The following is a 16955-nucleotide window of genomic DNA, read 5'->3' on the forward strand; positions in this document are numbered from 1 at the left end:
GGTCCCGGTGCACAACTGAGCAAGAGCACAAGTACATTAGAATGTCTAGTTTGAGAATTTGTGTTTGTTTTTGATTTGACTTGAAGAAACTTTTAAAGTTAAAGTTTTAAAGATTTTACAGAAATATTAGCGTTGTAGCTCTTATTGCGGGACTTTGACTGTGGGAAATCACATCCCCAGTCAGTCTATTGTGCGTATTGACATTCATATTGCATATTGCAGCCTTACCCCATTTCTTTGATCCCCAATCGTTAGGTATCAGTGCTTTTTTCCCAAAGACCTCAAGAGTTATCAGGTTCTAAAACATCCACGTTGTATTATTTTTCCTCTTGAATAGTGTTCAATACACAGTAGGTTGACTGGCACAATACATGTGGCTCAATTCACAGTTGTTTCAGTCCTACAATAAGAGCTACGACGCTAATGTTCTCTGGGTGTCACTGAGTAGACTGTAACCCCATGTCATTGATCCACTATCCATAGGGAAGGCTGTACAGTGAAATAAGTATGTCTCCAATGCAAATCTAAAGTCTAATACATTAAGTGTGATTTCAAAAGATTTGTCAAATTAACAAATTGTTGTATTTTGTTGAATTTATATAAGAACATTCCAACCTCGTTTTAGCATGATCTATTCCATTATGGCATGATTCCATTATTTGTATTATTTGCATGACTTTCATTGAGATACTTTTATTTTGAAGGCAAAACGCAAATTCCACTATTGTGGCTAATCCTTATTGTGGCTAGCTTCACATAGGTGGGTCCGACCACCATTAATCAAATAAGAACTGTCTTATAAATTAGGGGTATTTTAGATGATGACACTTAGCTAGATAGTAGGCTAGCAAACTATAGCTACTGAAACAGATGTCGTTTTGCTATGTTTTTGGAGAAGAACATTGTTTGCATCCATCACCTAGCTATCTTTTGTTGTGACCAGCATTGTCCAGAGTTTAGGTGAGTGTGTCTGCGCTCGTGCGGCACCGGCGCCAGACAAAACTATTACCAGCATCAACGCATACGTATCGGTGCATCGACATGAAATACGAGTGATAGTGGTATCAATGTGTAATAACTACGTCAAAAATGAATGAACGTGTTAATTATGTGACGTGCAGTCATATTCGGGTCCTCATTGGTCAACAAGCGTATTTGACAAGTCAAGTATCTTTTTTGACAAGCCAAGTCCTAAATGGCGTTCCATATCTATGCAAGGTGTTGGCATACGCAGTGGATTGAGGATAACATAGTAGCTAATTCGAAGGGCAGACTGCAAAGACTGATGCACACAACGCCATGTCTTCGCAGTCAGTGACAGTGCCAAGAGAGTTAACTCCATTCGGTGTCCTGACAACGCCCCATGGCTGTTAAAATGGTAAAGTATTGCATTGAGGATATATGGTGTGTGTTACCTCAGCTCCAAGGACCACATTCATTTACCACCATATTTTATAATGTAGACAAGACTAATACCCCGCACTGAAGTGTTAGGTTCCACTTGAATCACATACTTAGAAATCACCCCGTTTTCCCAGCTACACCAATATTTAAATTTTAAATTTTAAAACGAATAAAGGTACATTGTGAAAACAGTATCAAAATCGACATTTTACATTGTAGAAAGATATGAAATTGAAGTTTCCTATTCTGGAATAATTGTATTTATACACTGTGTTAAAACAGCTTCCAACATGTATATCCATTTCAAACACCATGGCACTATTATAAAGAATGTCCAGTGTATGGTTTCCTTCCATGACTGATAAAACAATATAATATCAATCAAACGTACATACACAAAAATAACCGTGTCAGCATCCATCTTCGATGCAAGTGCAACCTGGCTGGCATTGGTTACATCAAATGTAGCAGGTATTTCATCCATTACAGAGATTATGTTGCCGATTTTTCATTTGGTAATGCATGCCCATATTGAGACTGAAAATCCCCAGACATTGACCGAATGACATCTGCTTCTTCACCAAGGTTACTATGAAAACTGATAGGAACCAAGCTACATCAAAATAATACATACAAAATGACGGTGTATTATATGCAATATGTAATGTTCTGTTTCTGTTCGAAGCAAATAAAACTCTTGTCAAACATGCAGAAGAATAATGTCATCCTAATAAAAAGGGAGGTTTGGAATGAAGACCATAACCTGTGCATGCACCATTTTACTTCCTGGAGATGATGCAAGAAATGTAAATGAGTGGATCAGAAAATTGAGAACTTGAGAAATTGCAACTAATCAGTGGAGACTCCGTTGGTAGAGCATGGCGCTTGCAATGCCAGGGTTGTGGGTTCGATTCCCATTGGGTCCAGTATGGGATAAAAAAATAAGTCGCTCTGGATAAGAGCGTTTGCTAATTGACTAAAATGTAAATGTAAAATGAGGCTCCCCAGAGGTTGAAGGGATCATCCTCAGTGGATTTTATAAAAAATAGTGAAACATTAAAGTTATCATTTTATGATAAAACTATACTAAATATATTCACGTCACCAAATAATTTATTAAAACACACTGTTTTGCAATGAAGGTCTACAGTAGGCTCAGCAGCACTCTGTAGAGCAGCGCCATGGTGTAGCCGGAGGACAGCTAGCTTCTGTCCTCCTCTAGGTACTTTGACTTCAACACAAAACCTATGAGGCTCATGGTTCTCACCCCCTTCCATGGACTTACATAATGATTATGGCAACTTCTGGAGTACGTCCTCCAACCTATCAGAGCTCTTGAAGCATGAACTGACATGTTGTCCACCCAATCAAAGGATCAGAGAATGAATCTAGTACTGAAAGCTACAGCTAGCTAGCACTGCAGTGCATAAAATGTGAGTAGTTGACTCAAAGAGAAAGACAATAATTGAATAGTTTTGAACAAAGACATTTCTTCCAAAATTAAGGAGAAGAGAGAGGGAGCTATATTTGGTTGTATTTTTTTTTAAACTTTCACTTAGCTAGCAAAAGAAGCTAGCTAGTTTAGCCCAATCAAACACCTGTCTCAAAAAGAGAGGGATGCTATGTTAGCTAGCTGGCTATGGCTATCCAACACTGGAACTCGTTCAAGTTAAGCTTTTGGGTTTATGAATTTATTGCCACCTGGGCCGGCTGGTGTAACTGCTAAACTGCTTTCTGACTGTTCACTGTGCTGCATGACTGTAGCTGGTTTACTAACGCTTAAGTTCTAGTAGCTACTATATGTTGACTATGACGTGACACCGATATAGGCTGAGTGTAGTGGTTAGTGGTTATGATATGAAGGTTTGGCTTGGAAAGGTTTTTTCGCCTGGTCACAGACAGCTGATGTGTTGTGCACTGAAGTCACAGGCGAAGGTAAAGGTGAGAGGAGGAGAGCGCGTAGATTGTTGCGAGAAGTAATTATATATACATCGAGCAAAGTGATCATGCTGTTTTATGTGGCTGCTATGAAAGTGAACTGTGTGGGAGGCTGTTCAGGGGTTTATTGATTCTGGTGAAACTGTTGGACTAATGATTACATCCTAGATTGCTATATGCAGGCAAGAGTGTGCAATGTGTTATTGAATGTTTCACTGTCTGTCACCTTGATTACTCAAAATTCTCTCAGTACTTTGTAAACGTTCATTCATAGGCTAGGTTATAGCAACCTCACGATGGGTACAGGGAAAATGATATGTAGTAGCCTAAACTTATCGATGTTACATTGAGCTGGGTGAATGGAATATGAATAACAGTCATCCAATATGCTGTAATAGAAATAAGGCCATGCTTATCATTTTTTAAATAATTCTCCCTCATCTTAAACAGCACCGACCGCCACTGAAACTAATATTATATTATTGAATTTGAATGACTTTATTAGATCGTTAGACTGATAAGCTTTACACGGACCGGTCACAAACCACAATTGCAGTAGAGCACAGTACAGTCGTGGCCAAAAGTTTTGAGAATGACACAAATATTAATTACCACAAAGTTTGCTGCTTCAGTGTCTTTAGGTATTTTTGTCAGATGTTACTATGGAATACTGAAGTATAAATACAAGCATTTCATGTGTCAAAGGCTTTTATTGACAATTACATGAAGTTGATGCAAAGAGTCAATGTTTGCAGTGTTGACCCTTCTTTTTCAAGACCTCTGCAATCTGCCCTGGCATGCTGTCGATTAACTTCTGGGCCACATCCTGACTGATGGCAGCCCATTCTTGCATAATGCTTGGAGTTTGTCAGAATTTGTAGGTTTTTGTTTGTACACCCGCCTCTTGAGGATTGACCACAAGTTCTCAATGGGATTAAGGTTTGGGGAGTTTCCTGGCCATGGACCCAAAATGTCGATGTTTTGTTCCCCGAGCCACTTAGTTATCACTTTTGCCATATGGCAAGGTGCTCCATCATGCTGGAAAAGGCATTGTTCGTCACCAAACTGTTCCTGGATGGTTGGGAGAAGTTGCTCTCGGAGGACGTGTTGGTACCATTCTTTATTCATGGCTGTGCTCTTAGGCAAAATTGTGAGTGAGCCCACTCCCTTGTCTGAGAAGCAACCCCACACATGAATGGTTTCAGGATGCTTTACTGTTGGCATGACACAGGACTGATGGTAGCGCTCACCTTGTCTTCTCCGGACAAGCTTTTTGTCGGATGTCCCAAACAATCGGAAAGGGGATTCATCAGACAAAATGACTTTACCCCAGTCCTCAGCAGTCCAATCCCTGTACCTTTTGCAGAATATCAGTCTGTCCCTGATGTTTTTCCTGGAGAGAAGTGGCTTCTTTGCTGCCCTTCTTGACACCAGGCCATCCTCCAAAAGTCTTCGCCTCACTGTGCATGCAGATGCACTCACACCTGCCTGCTGCCATTCCTGAGCAAGCTCTGTACTGGTGGTGTCCCGATCCCGCAGCTGAATCAACTTTAGGAGACGGTCCTGGCGCTTGCTGGACTTTCTTGGGCGCCCTGAAGCCTTTCTTCACAACAATTGAACCGCTCTCCTTGAAGTTCTTGATAATCTGATAAATGGTTGATTTAGGTGCAATCTTACTGGCAGCAATATCCTTGCTTGTGAAGCCCTTTTTGTGCAAAGCAATGATGAACGCACGTGTTTCCTTGCAGGTAACCAAGGTTGACAGAGGAAGAACAATGATTCCAAGCACCACCCTCCTTTTGAAGCTTCCAGTCTGTTATTCGAACTCAATCAGCATGACAGAGTGATCTCCAGCCTTGTCCTCTTCAACACTCACACCTTTGTTAACGAGAGAATCACTGATGTCAGCTGATCCTTTTGTGGCAGGGCTTGAAATGCAGTGGAAATGTTTTTGGGGGATTCAGTTCATTTGCATGGCAAAGAGGGACTTTGCAATTAATTTCAATTCATCTGATCACTCTTCATAACATTCTGGAGTATATGCAAATTGCCATCATACAAACTGAGGCAGCAGAATTTGTGAAAATTAATATTTGTGTCATTCTCAAAACTTTTGGCCACGACTGTACAGTAAAGCACTCGCCAGTTCTATTTCTATGTGCACAAGCACTGTTATTGAAACAGACTGTCCACACCCATCTTGTTGGTGGAGAGAATTATGCAGGCTCAAAGATAATTGTCTTGCTAATCTATACATTTTGTCCATGTCTAATGTGTATTCATGTGATATTTGAGTGACACAAAATTACAACAATGTCTTTGGGCAAAAAAACATCAATAAAAAAACTGCTCTACTGTACTGCGCTGTACTGTGATGTCCAAACTTGTGAAGCATAAGACGTCTATGATTGGTACAGATTTGATCTGGTCTGGACCAACCTTGTTTGGGGGCGGAGTTCATTAGAATTATAGCCTGTGTGTAGAATAATACCCAAACATGCAAAGGAGGATATGACATTTTTATACCTACGTGTACCTACTCAGGATGCATCACGATGAAGAGAATGACATCGATAATTATGCATTTCTGTATAGTACAGATCGAGGACCCATGATGTCATTCTGTTACCATCATTTTATTACCAGGTGTTGATCCACTTCACTTACTGTAGTTCAATAACCAAAATAGATTTTCTTCAAACTCAAGGTGTCATTATCATAGCTGACACCCCATTCTTTCTACAGACATATTTGACTCTCAATTCGGACTAGATATTTAAGAGTTTTTGAAAATGTGGTCACATAAAAAACTAAGGGAGCCTTTTGTCATTTTGTTACCAAACTTTGCATCTGCACTGTTCCTCAAGTAGACGCATCTTAGTGAAATGTTCAGTGGCAATTATGAAGTCAACTTCTGCATATAGGTGCATGCTTTGTTAAAGTCTCAATCAATGGTTTTAGCTTGGCATACATTTCAAAGAGAAAAGGTGAGTTTTAGCTTTTCTGTTACTCTGGATTTACCCCTTTTAAGGATAAGGTTAGTGTACTTTGTCACCTCTACCATCACACTTATTTCTCTTTCTATAGTTACAATAGCAATGTACACAGGCCTATTTCAGAGTGCACTGAGTGCACTCCTCAAGTGTGAAACAAACTCTTAGAAAGTAGACCTAAGTTTGTTGAAGCTAATAGATACTCACAGCTACAATTAATGTGCCCGGTGATTGCATCCTGCTCATGAGAGAAAATGTCTCTCTCTTGAAATGGGAGGCTAATTGTAGTCTCTGGCAACTTTACTCCTACATTATAGCACTTACACCCTGTAATTTAGTTTTCACTCTTCTTCAAATCTGTACCAACATAATATGCTAAGTGTAGCAATTACATTGCAAATTGCTTCTGACAGCATGATGCGTTTAGAGGACACATTTATTTTTTGGGGGGGCCGTGAGGTGAAAGAGACACAGTGGGCATAGGCGTTATACTGTCCTCTCTCTGTCTAATGTAATTTCTCCATGCCTTGACCATTGTCGAATCGTGGACGTTGACATTAAAGTATTTCGCTAAGTGCAATCGGAGAAGGATGTTTCCCTCTGGCTATTTGAATAAGACAGGGTGGAATTATAGTCTACTTATTGTCACTGATAATGGTCCATGGACTAGGTTAATTATATTGTGCTTATGTGATGTGCAGAGAGTCTTGGCAGAGTCGTGAATAAATGGATGGAATAATTTGGATTTGACTTTCATTTCTGTCCAACTGGAAAGCAGTTTGCTTATATGTTCAGGGTCACTGTTCATTTTATCAAGGTGCCTAGTAAGGCTGACATTAATTAAGAGGGAATTGATAGGCCTGACACTTATTGAAATTAACATCGATTATGTTTTCTATTGATACTTGGTCTATGTGCACACAGTCCTGACTTGTGGACTGTTTTGACTGTTGAATGATGTCTCTCTCTTCCAGTAATTTGACCGCTGTAGTGTTCTCTCTATCTTACAACAGGTAACCCTAAGCTACTGATAGAGCATCACGCTCCCCCTGTCTATCTCTGGCTGGTCTCTCTGCCCCCCTCTGACCTGGGGATGAATGCGCCAATGAGGAGCCAGCTCACAGTGAGTCACATGACCCCTCACCACTGTCCCACTGCCATCCTATCCCGCAACACCTCTCTCCACTGAGTGTGTTTTTTTGCATATATGCCTCTGTCAGATGTTGGTGGGCGTTTTCTTGTCTCTCTTCGATCGTACTGTAGATGTTTGGTATTGTACATGTACATTGTATACCATATATGCCATGAGGTTGACTAACTGTTATGTGTTATTTACAGGGTATGCCTGATCGCATGTTATGTGCAGTGCTGGAGCAATTTCAGCTTTACTTTTCCCTTTGGTATGTGTGCTTTGTCTCCATTGAGGGCGTCATATCTCCCTGTATGTGCACTTCTGTTCCAATTCAATCGGCCCTTGCATACCACACACACACACACACAGAGACTCTCACATACATCCCTCTCTCAGTCACTGTGCTGTAGCTTGTAAACCTGTAGCCTACTGGCCTTTTGATGTTCATTACACATGGGGAAGATCGGGTATGATCTTTACGTCTCGGTAAGTACGTTACTGAAGCTGCCGTTCCAATGTGAATACACTTGTTCTGTGTTCACATGTGTGCTCTGTTGTCTATCGCGATGGACATTCAACAAAAGCATACACCTGTTGTCTATTATGTTATGAATAGAATCTGGGCAGGAACTCCAAATCTGGGCAGACTTTTTTTTGTTATTTTGATATCGGAAAGCTTGCAGACTGATTGGTATTAATGAAGCAAGCCATGTGCTGCTTTTTTATTCAGAAAATAAAAAAGTTGCGCACCTTTTTTACATCCTTGTTTATACTCTCGTCTCAGGGAGGTACTAATTTCCAGTTTGACATAGTGGGGAATATCCACTTACAATTACACTATGTTTAACTGAAAGCCAGTTGTCAAGACTTGATTACGCCAAAGATTGCATTGTCATCTTTGAAGAGCTACTGTATGTATAACCAGAACCAGTGTTACACCGTAACAGCATCTCACCACATAACTCTGATCAGAAGGATAGATTAACAACAGTTCTCCGAACTCCATTTTAGATTGGACATTTCAAAGGCTGCCGAGTTGGCACCAAATTTTCAAGACAGTTCCACTCTATGAACATTCCATGCCAACAAAGAGGATCAAATCCACATAGAGTTTTAAATACTAGAACTTGACTGAGTAGAATTCCATGGATTGAACTCTTCAATATTTATGATACAATTGAAACAATTCTCAGGATGTTCAGACTTGGATGCAGCCAGATAACTCTGCCACTCTGAGACTTTGCACGGGTCACTTACTTCCCGTGTGTGTGTATCAGATCCACTCTCTGTATAGTACGGCCAGCCCCAGCATGCTGAAGAGGAAGCAGAGCTCAAGGGTTGAGGCCCAGCCCATGACTGACTTTGGGCCCGACGAAACCCTCGCCGACAGCGCCGACATCTTCTGGATCAACAAACCAGTGAGTGGGCGACTATTTCAGTCACATGGGACTGGGTCATATTTGAAATGGAAAATTGGCACATTTCGACGCCAATTCAATTAATTACAAATAAGGTAAAGGTACACTATGGGTTCACTCAGACTGTTTAGTTTTACAGCTGTTTGGTTTGTTTCAATATCCAATTAAAATGTAAACCCACGTTCAAATAGTTAGTTTTTTTACCAACGGACTAGTCCCAAAACTGCAAACTCCCAAGTTAAATCAAGCGCAACTCAAATAGTAACCGACATGCACTATGTATTTGACCCAAGTACGAGTGGATTCTCACCTTTCCTTGTCTGTCCCCTTCCTCCTCCTCCTCCTCCCCAGTGGGTGCATTCTCTGCTGCGAGCCTGTGCCATCATCAGCGTCATCAGCGTGTGTATGAACACACCCAAGACGTTTGAGCACTACCCCCCGCTGCAGTACGTGACCTTTACCCTGGACACGCTGCTCATGTTCCTCTACACCGCCGAGATGATCGCCAAGATGCACATCAGAGGAATCATCAAGGTAATAATAAAAACAATCAATTTTCTGCACAAACAAATATAACTATGTACATTTTATGCCCAAGCTTTCAAATCTAACTTTACATAGCTCTTTACACTCACATCCCGTATACTGTATGAAAATGGCAGATTTGGTCACTGATAAGCGCATAAATTGTAACGCACTGGCTCTACAGTAACATGCTAGACATTACGCCAGAGCTCATTATTGTGAACCGTATTGTGAAGAAAATCCCCCACATGAGTCACACCTTTATGCACTCATAACTCTATTCCTTGTGCACCAAAATGAATAACTGTTTCTCTAAAGTGCTCTATGAAAGCCTAACACTGGAAGATGATAATTTATAAATTAGCTAGTGTTGGCAATATAAGAAGCTTTTAAATGATGACCATCTGACCCACTTTGCGATTTGTAATAAAACATTTTTGAATTGTGTAATGGTGGGGATGCAGGGCAGCGTTCCAAACTAAAAACTACAAGTGTGCTTGCTTCAGTTCCTCCAAAGCCACAGCCAGGAGAGCTCCTAATAGTTGAAAGCTCTTTCTCTGAGTCATATAAGTGTATTTAAATGACTTAGGAACTGTGCACACGTTAAAAAGGTGTATGGCGACTTGGAGACAACAGTTAGACCTCTCACTCAAACCCTTGTCATTGTCTCCTACTGCATATTCTTGTTATGTTTCTGAATATATCCAGAGTATTTCTAGATTTCATTCTCAACAAATGCCTTCGAAAAGTACAGTGAAGATCAAATGCACATAAAATCAACAGTGTAATGGCTGAATTTGGTCGTGTGTCAGGTGAACTGTTGTTTGCTTCACCTTTTCTGATAATTTCCCCGTAATCTCCAATGGCCTCCCTTTCAATTGCTACCGTGATTATGCATATGCTTCTCAGATTTTTTCTCTTAGAAACATTTCAACTTGGGCCTGTCCATATACGTCAATTCCCCAGAGTGTAAATGTTTTTTTTATGTGCATTTAAACATCACAACACATTTGACAGAAAACTGCCACAATAAAAGATAGTGAGACTATTCATATTTCTGGTCATTTAGGGACGACCGTTTTTAGCTCAAGAGCACCACCAGAATCAAATGATCTGTAGTGTAATTTAATACAGTGGGAAAGTGCCCTAGCACTGAATAGGGGCCATTTTGGATCCACTCTGATAGTTGATTGTAGCGTAGATGCTGGCACAGTTTACAGAACTCCATTGAAATTGGGGGAAGAGCGGATCCGAAATCCATTGTGGTAGAGGGGTGTGACGCCTCACTTTCCCATCATATGCCCTCTATTCAGATATTAGTGTCCTTGGGTGTTCTCTAACTTTTGAGTGATGGCTTCTGCTTAGCCACTAAGTGTTTGATCTGCTGATCATATGGATGCGTTTGACAACCGTCAATCAGAATAAAAAATAAAATAAGTGCCAGCTTGCGGTCCTTTAAATTATGACCCTTTGACATTTACTCAAATGTTTCTGTCCAACAATACCCCATTAATATGGACCTGTATTAGTATTCACGTTCTTTCAAATACTATGGCTGCGGTTGAGTTTGCCTGGTTCAACGGAACCAATGGGTAGTCCCAATAGTGCAAACCCTGCCCACTGACCTAGCACTCCATGCAGGATCAATCAAATGTTCATAATATTTGAAAGAAATCAAAATGCTATTTGAACCCAGGTCTGATAGGGTCAGACAGATCCAGGGAAATAGATGGTGTGCTACAGAAGCATCCGGATACAAGAAATCTGGCAGATGAAAGGCCTAAATTACTGCGGTGGAAAGTGTAGACAGCTTAATTGGCAAATCAAGGATAACAAGCGCACTGACAGGAAGTCATCAGACGCACACTGAAACACTGTTTACGCCAAAGCGGAAAACAGCCGAGTCATTTGGGTAATGCGTCTGTCAGTGTGGACAGGTCAATACCGCCTCTTAACATTTGCCATCCCGGTGTTAAAAGGGATGAGGGATAATTATTTTGTATTGTGTGTGTGTGTGTGTGAGCGTGTCTGTCTGTCATCACTGAGTACTCATCAAAGTAAAAATAGATTGTTGTCCGTATCAATAGCAACATGTCAAGTTGACCGTCAAAATGATGGATGCTATTGATGATTGTGTGATATGTGTGAATCAATACCAAGCGAGTGAAAGCCCAATGTTTCCATTATAAAGTCCCTTTATTCTTTTCCAAAATATGGTATGATGTTTCACACAGTTTTACTCATTTAGACAGCCTATTTATTATTCTGTCACAGATTCTATGAGTTATTGCTCATTGTCCCTTTCCCCCTTCCCAAAAATAAGACTCCACATAATATTATTCAACCTGTTAGTGTGGTTTTGATGTCTCACATAGTTGGAATCTTGTGCTTGCAACACTACGCTTGTGAATTGGATATTAAAAGTCCAATGCAGCTGTTTTTCTTTCAATATCAAATCATTTCCAGGTTACAATGAAGTACCTTACTGTGATTGTTTCCAACACCATCAAGTTTTCTGATTACACGACAGTAGTAGGCCTGATCACCGGCGACGATGAGACAACCTACAGTGACCTGGCAGGACAACAATCTCTCCCTCAACGGCAGTAAGACCAAGGAGCTGATCGTGGACTACAGGAAATGGGGTGGGGGGGGGGGGCTGCAGTAGAGCAGGTCAAGAGCTTCAAGTTCCTCTGTGTCCCAAATTTCTAAGGACTTAAAATTGTCCACACACACGCAAACAGTCGGGAAGAGAGCGTGACAGCGCCTCTTCCCCCTCAGGAGGTTGAAAATATTTGTTATGGGCCCTCAAATTCTCAAAAGGTTCTCCAGCTGCACCATTGAGAGCATCTGGACTGGCTGCGTCAGTCACTGCTTGGTATGGCAACTACACCGCCCTCGATTGCATGGCGCTGCAGAGGGTGGCGCGGACAGCCCAGTGTATCACTTGGGCTGAGCTCCTTGCCATCCAGGACCTCGATATCAGGCGGTGTTAAAAGGAAGGTCCGGAAAGCGGTATCGGAGAATCAAGTCCGACACCAACAGGCTCCTGAACAGCTTCTATCCCTAAGCCGTAAGACTGCTAAATAGCTAACAAAATCTGCATTGACCTTTCTATTTTATTTATATTTACTCACTGTCTATGCACACTCACACACTCTCTCTATGCACACACGCACACACGCACGCACGGACGCACGCACACACTTAATTTGCTCACACACGCATAACACACACACACATGTATACTGACTACATACACACACACACAATCACATACAATTATTATTGCTGCTACTCTGTTTATTATATCTAACCCTACCACTTCAGTATCCCTGCATTGTAAATATGGTATTGGCACTGACGCTGTATATGTGACTCACCATCTGGATTCGGTCTTATGTAGCAAAATGTGAAATTGTGTTTTTTACAATTTCTCTGGGAAACAAATAATAACCTCTGCTAGGGAGCCAGCCAGCTAATGTTAGCTCCAGCTAATGTTAGCTAGCAGTACACTTTAGCTTAAGACATATAGCTAGCTAGCTAAACAATTAAAATTTCTTCAGGATTGGTGGGTCCCCTGCGGGACGGTTGAGCTAATGTAGGCTAATGCGATTAGCATGAGGGTAACAAGTAACAACAAGTAACAAGAACATTTTCCAGGACATAGACATATCTGACATGGGCAGAAAGCTTCAATTCTTGTTAATCTAACTGCACTGTCCTAATTTACAGTAGCTATTACAGTGAAATAATACCGTGCTATTGTTGGAGGAGAGTGCACAGTTTTGAACATGAAAGTTATTAATAAACAAATTAGGCACATTTGGGCAGTCTTGATACAACATTTTGAACAGAAATGCAATGGTTCATTGGATCAGTCTAACACTTTGTACATACACTGCTGCCATCTAGTGGCCAAAATCTAAATTGCACCTGGGCTGGAATAATACATTATGGCCTTTCTCTTGCATTTCAAAGATGATGGTACAAAAAAATGCAAAAACAGTTGGTTTTTTCTTTGTATTATCTTGTACCAGATCTAATGTGTGACAGTTGAAGTCAGTTTTTCACAATTCCTGACATTTAATTCTAGTAAAAAATCCCTGTCTTGGGTCAGTTAGGATGACCACTTTATTTTAAGAATGTGAAATGTCAGAATAATAGCAGAGAGAATTATTTCTTTCAGCTTTTATTTCTTTCATCACATTCCCAGTGGGTCAGAAGTTTACATACTAATTGAGTGTATGTGGTAGCATTGCCTATAAATTGTTTAACTTGGGTCAAATGTTTCGGGTAGCCTTTCACAAGCTTCCCACAATAAGTTGGGTGAATTTTGGCCCATTCCTCCTGACAGAGCTGGTGTAACTGAGTCAGGTTTGTAGGCGTCCTTGCTCGCACACACTTTTTCAGTTCTGCCCACAAATTTTCTATAGGATTGGGGTCAGGGTTTTGTGATGGCCACTCCAATACCCTGACTTTGTTGTCCTTAAGCCATTTTGCCACAACTTTGGAAGTATGCTTGGTGTCATTGTCCATTTGGAAGACCCATTTGCGGCCATCCTTTAACTTCCTGACTGATGTCTTGATGTTGTTTCAATATATCCACATAATTTTCCTACCTCATGATGCCATCTATTTTGTGAAGTGCACCAGTCCCTCCTGCAGCAAAGCACCCCAACAACACTTGCGTACTTGACGGTTGGGATGGTGTTCTTCAGCTTGCAAGCCTCCCCCTTTTTCCTCCAAACATAACGATGGTCATTATGGCCAAACAGTTCTATTTTTGTTTCATCAGACCAGAGGACATTTCTCCAAAAAGTACGATCTTTGTCCCCATGTGCAGTTGCAAACCGTAGTCTGGCTTTTTTTATGGCGGTTTTGGCGTAGTGGCTTCTTCCTTGTTGAGCGGCCTTTCAGGTTACGTCGATATAGGACTCGTCTTACTGTGGATATAGATACTTTTGTACCTGTTTCCTCCAGCATCTTCACAAGGTCCTTTGCTGCTGTTCTGGGATTGATTTGCACGTTTTGCACCAAAGTACGTTCATCTCTAGGAGACAGAACACATCTCCTTCCTGAGTGGTATGACGGCTGCGTGGTCCCATGGTGTTTATACTTGCGTACTATTGTTTGTATAGATGAACGTGGTACCTTCAGGCGTTTAAAAATTGCTCCGAAGGATGAACCAGACCTGTGGAGGTCTACAAATTTTTTTCTGAGGTTTTGGCTGTTTTTTTGTTGATTTTCCCATGATGTCAAGCAAAGAGGCACTGAGTTTGATGTTAGTCCTTGAAGTACATCCACAGGTACACCTCCAATTGACTCAAATTATGTCAATTAGCCTATCAGAAGCTTCTAAAGCCATGACATCATTTTCTGGAATTTCCCAAGCTGTTTAAAGGCACAGTCAACTTAGTGTATGTAAACTTCTGACCCACTGGAATTGTGATACAGTGAAGTATAAGTGAAATAATCTGTCTGTAAACAATTGTTGGAAAAATTACTTGTGTCCTGCACAACATAGATGTACTAACCGACTTGCCAAAACTATAGTTTGTTATCAAGAAATTTGTGGAGTGGTTGAAAAACGACTTTTAATGACTCCAACCTTGTGTACAGTTGAAGTCGGAAGTTTACATATACTTAGGTTGGAGTTATTAAAAGTCGTTTTTCAACCACTCCACAAATTTCTGGCAAGCCAGACAATATTTAAAGGGCCTATTTATATAATGAACATGAATTCGGAGGGCAGAAATGATTAAATATGAAAGCGTTAGACCTCTCACTAATGTCATCAGTCATACAAAAGTTATACTTAATCCGAACGGGTTCTCTAGCAAATAAGTGCAAGAATGGCCTTTTTCCCTTTTTTCAGATTACAACTGCTCACTTTCGGTTATTTGAAGACGAAATAGTCTCCAAAATATTGTTATTTTTTAAGCAAGCTATAAAAATTTGGTTGCAATTTCAGTTTAATCCACCAGAAAAGACAGAACAAATAATACAACAAATATTGTGTGCTTCCGATTGGCGCACCTGGCTAAAGCAATGCATCTCAGTGCTAGTGGCGTCACTACAGACCCTGGTTTTATTCCAGGCTGTATCACATCCGGCTGTGATTAGGAGTCCCATAGGGCGTCGCACAATTGGCCCAGCATCGTCCAGGTTAGGGTTTGGCTGGAATTGTAAATAAGAATTTGTTCTTTAACTGACTTGCCTAGTTAAATAAAGGTTCAATAAGAAAACGTGTTTTTCGATAATGTTTAAATAAGGTATTGTAATTTATACCATAAATAGGACTGGTGTAGTTATGTCACACATGCAGCTAACACAAATATATGGAAATATACAGTGGGGCAAAAAAGTATTTAGTCAGCCACCAATTGTGCAAGTTCTCCCACTTAAAAAGATGAGAGAGGCCTGTAATTTTCATCATAGTACACTTCAACTATGACAGACAAAATGAGGGAGAAAAAATCCAGAAAATCACATTGTAGGATTTTTAATGAATTTATTTGTAAGTTATGGTGGAAAATAAGTATTTTCACTCAGTCTATATGACTACACCTCTATGACGGAAGCTCAGGCTTTGTATTTTCATCTATGAGCAGTTGGCTCTAAGACCACTGGAGTATACAGCATCTTTACCAGAATAAAGATCCTCTATCTTTGAGTGGGCAGCCACCCTGAACATCCACCTACACTTATTCATGCAACTTTACTGACGCAGGCACTCACTCGAGCACTGACGAATGCAGTGTCTCTCTGCCTATGAGTGAGTCACTTTTCACCCTCATACTCATTATCTCCAGCACCAAACCAGTATCTACATATGCGAAAACAGTGCTTTTCTATGATCTGTGGTTAGAAAGATAATACGGTCGTAAATGTTTGTCTGTAGCTAGGTTTCGAACCAATTTGCGACATTTTCATGCGAATATAAAAAAATCTGCAAAAAGATAAAAGGATGTGCATGATGACGTAATGCACATATATAAAATACAAGCTAAATAAGTTTCCATTGGTTTTTCAACTCCACTGATGGTTGTGTCACTAAAACTGCTGTGTTTATATTGCAAATGTGCCCACTCTGATCTTTGCTAGCCAACAGCTCGCAGATACAGTGCAGGTAGGCTACCTACATTATGAGATTATTATGGATAAGAACGATAGTTTTTGTCAAACGGCAGCCAAGCATCGATCATCATGTCACCAGAATAAGACCCTCGATATTTATTGGAACATCTCCTTGCACATTCATCACCCTGTGAAGTTCACAATTTATTTCATCTGTAGCCTAATAGAATGCATGCTTTGCCGAGTTGTAGTGGGAGGACCACATAAGTTTACTTCGATTTGATTGTTATTACATCAATATTTGCTCATAAATCTGTTTCCACTACCATTTCTCGCATAATTAACTTTATCGACATGAAAAGATCCCACCATGTCGAACAAACAAATTGTCTGTTGGGATTTATAAAATTATCCCGGCATTTCATGTTTCCATCAGCCCGGTCGTGATTTTTTTTATGCATCAGG

The 16955-nt window shown here is 40.5% G+C and overlaps 1 protein-coding gene across 1 annotated transcript in view; it reads left to right on the plus strand.

The window, feature by feature from the left end:
• The window catches only part of nalcn (sodium leak channel, non-selective), a 277249-nt gene that overhangs the window by 16534 nt on the left and 243760 nt on the right, over nt 1-16955 (plus strand). The window contains exons 2-5 of the mRNA XM_070437767.1: nt 7349-7458; nt 7674-7735; nt 8745-8885; nt 9237-9419. Of these exons, the coding sequence (XP_070293868.1) occupies nt 7694-7735; nt 8745-8885; nt 9237-9419 (366 nt within the window). The 5' untranslated portion in view covers nt 7349-7458; nt 7674-7693. The remainder of the gene's footprint in view (nt 1-7348; nt 7459-7673; nt 7736-8744; nt 8886-9236; nt 9420-16955) is intronic.

Source organism: Salvelinus sp. IW2-2015, linkage group LG36 (assembly GCF_002910315.2).
Source record: "Salvelinus sp. IW2-2015 linkage group LG36, ASM291031v2, whole genome shotgun sequence".
Classification (NCBI taxonomy): Eukaryota; Metazoa; Chordata; class Actinopteri; order Salmoniformes; family Salmonidae; genus Salvelinus; species Salvelinus sp. IW2-2015.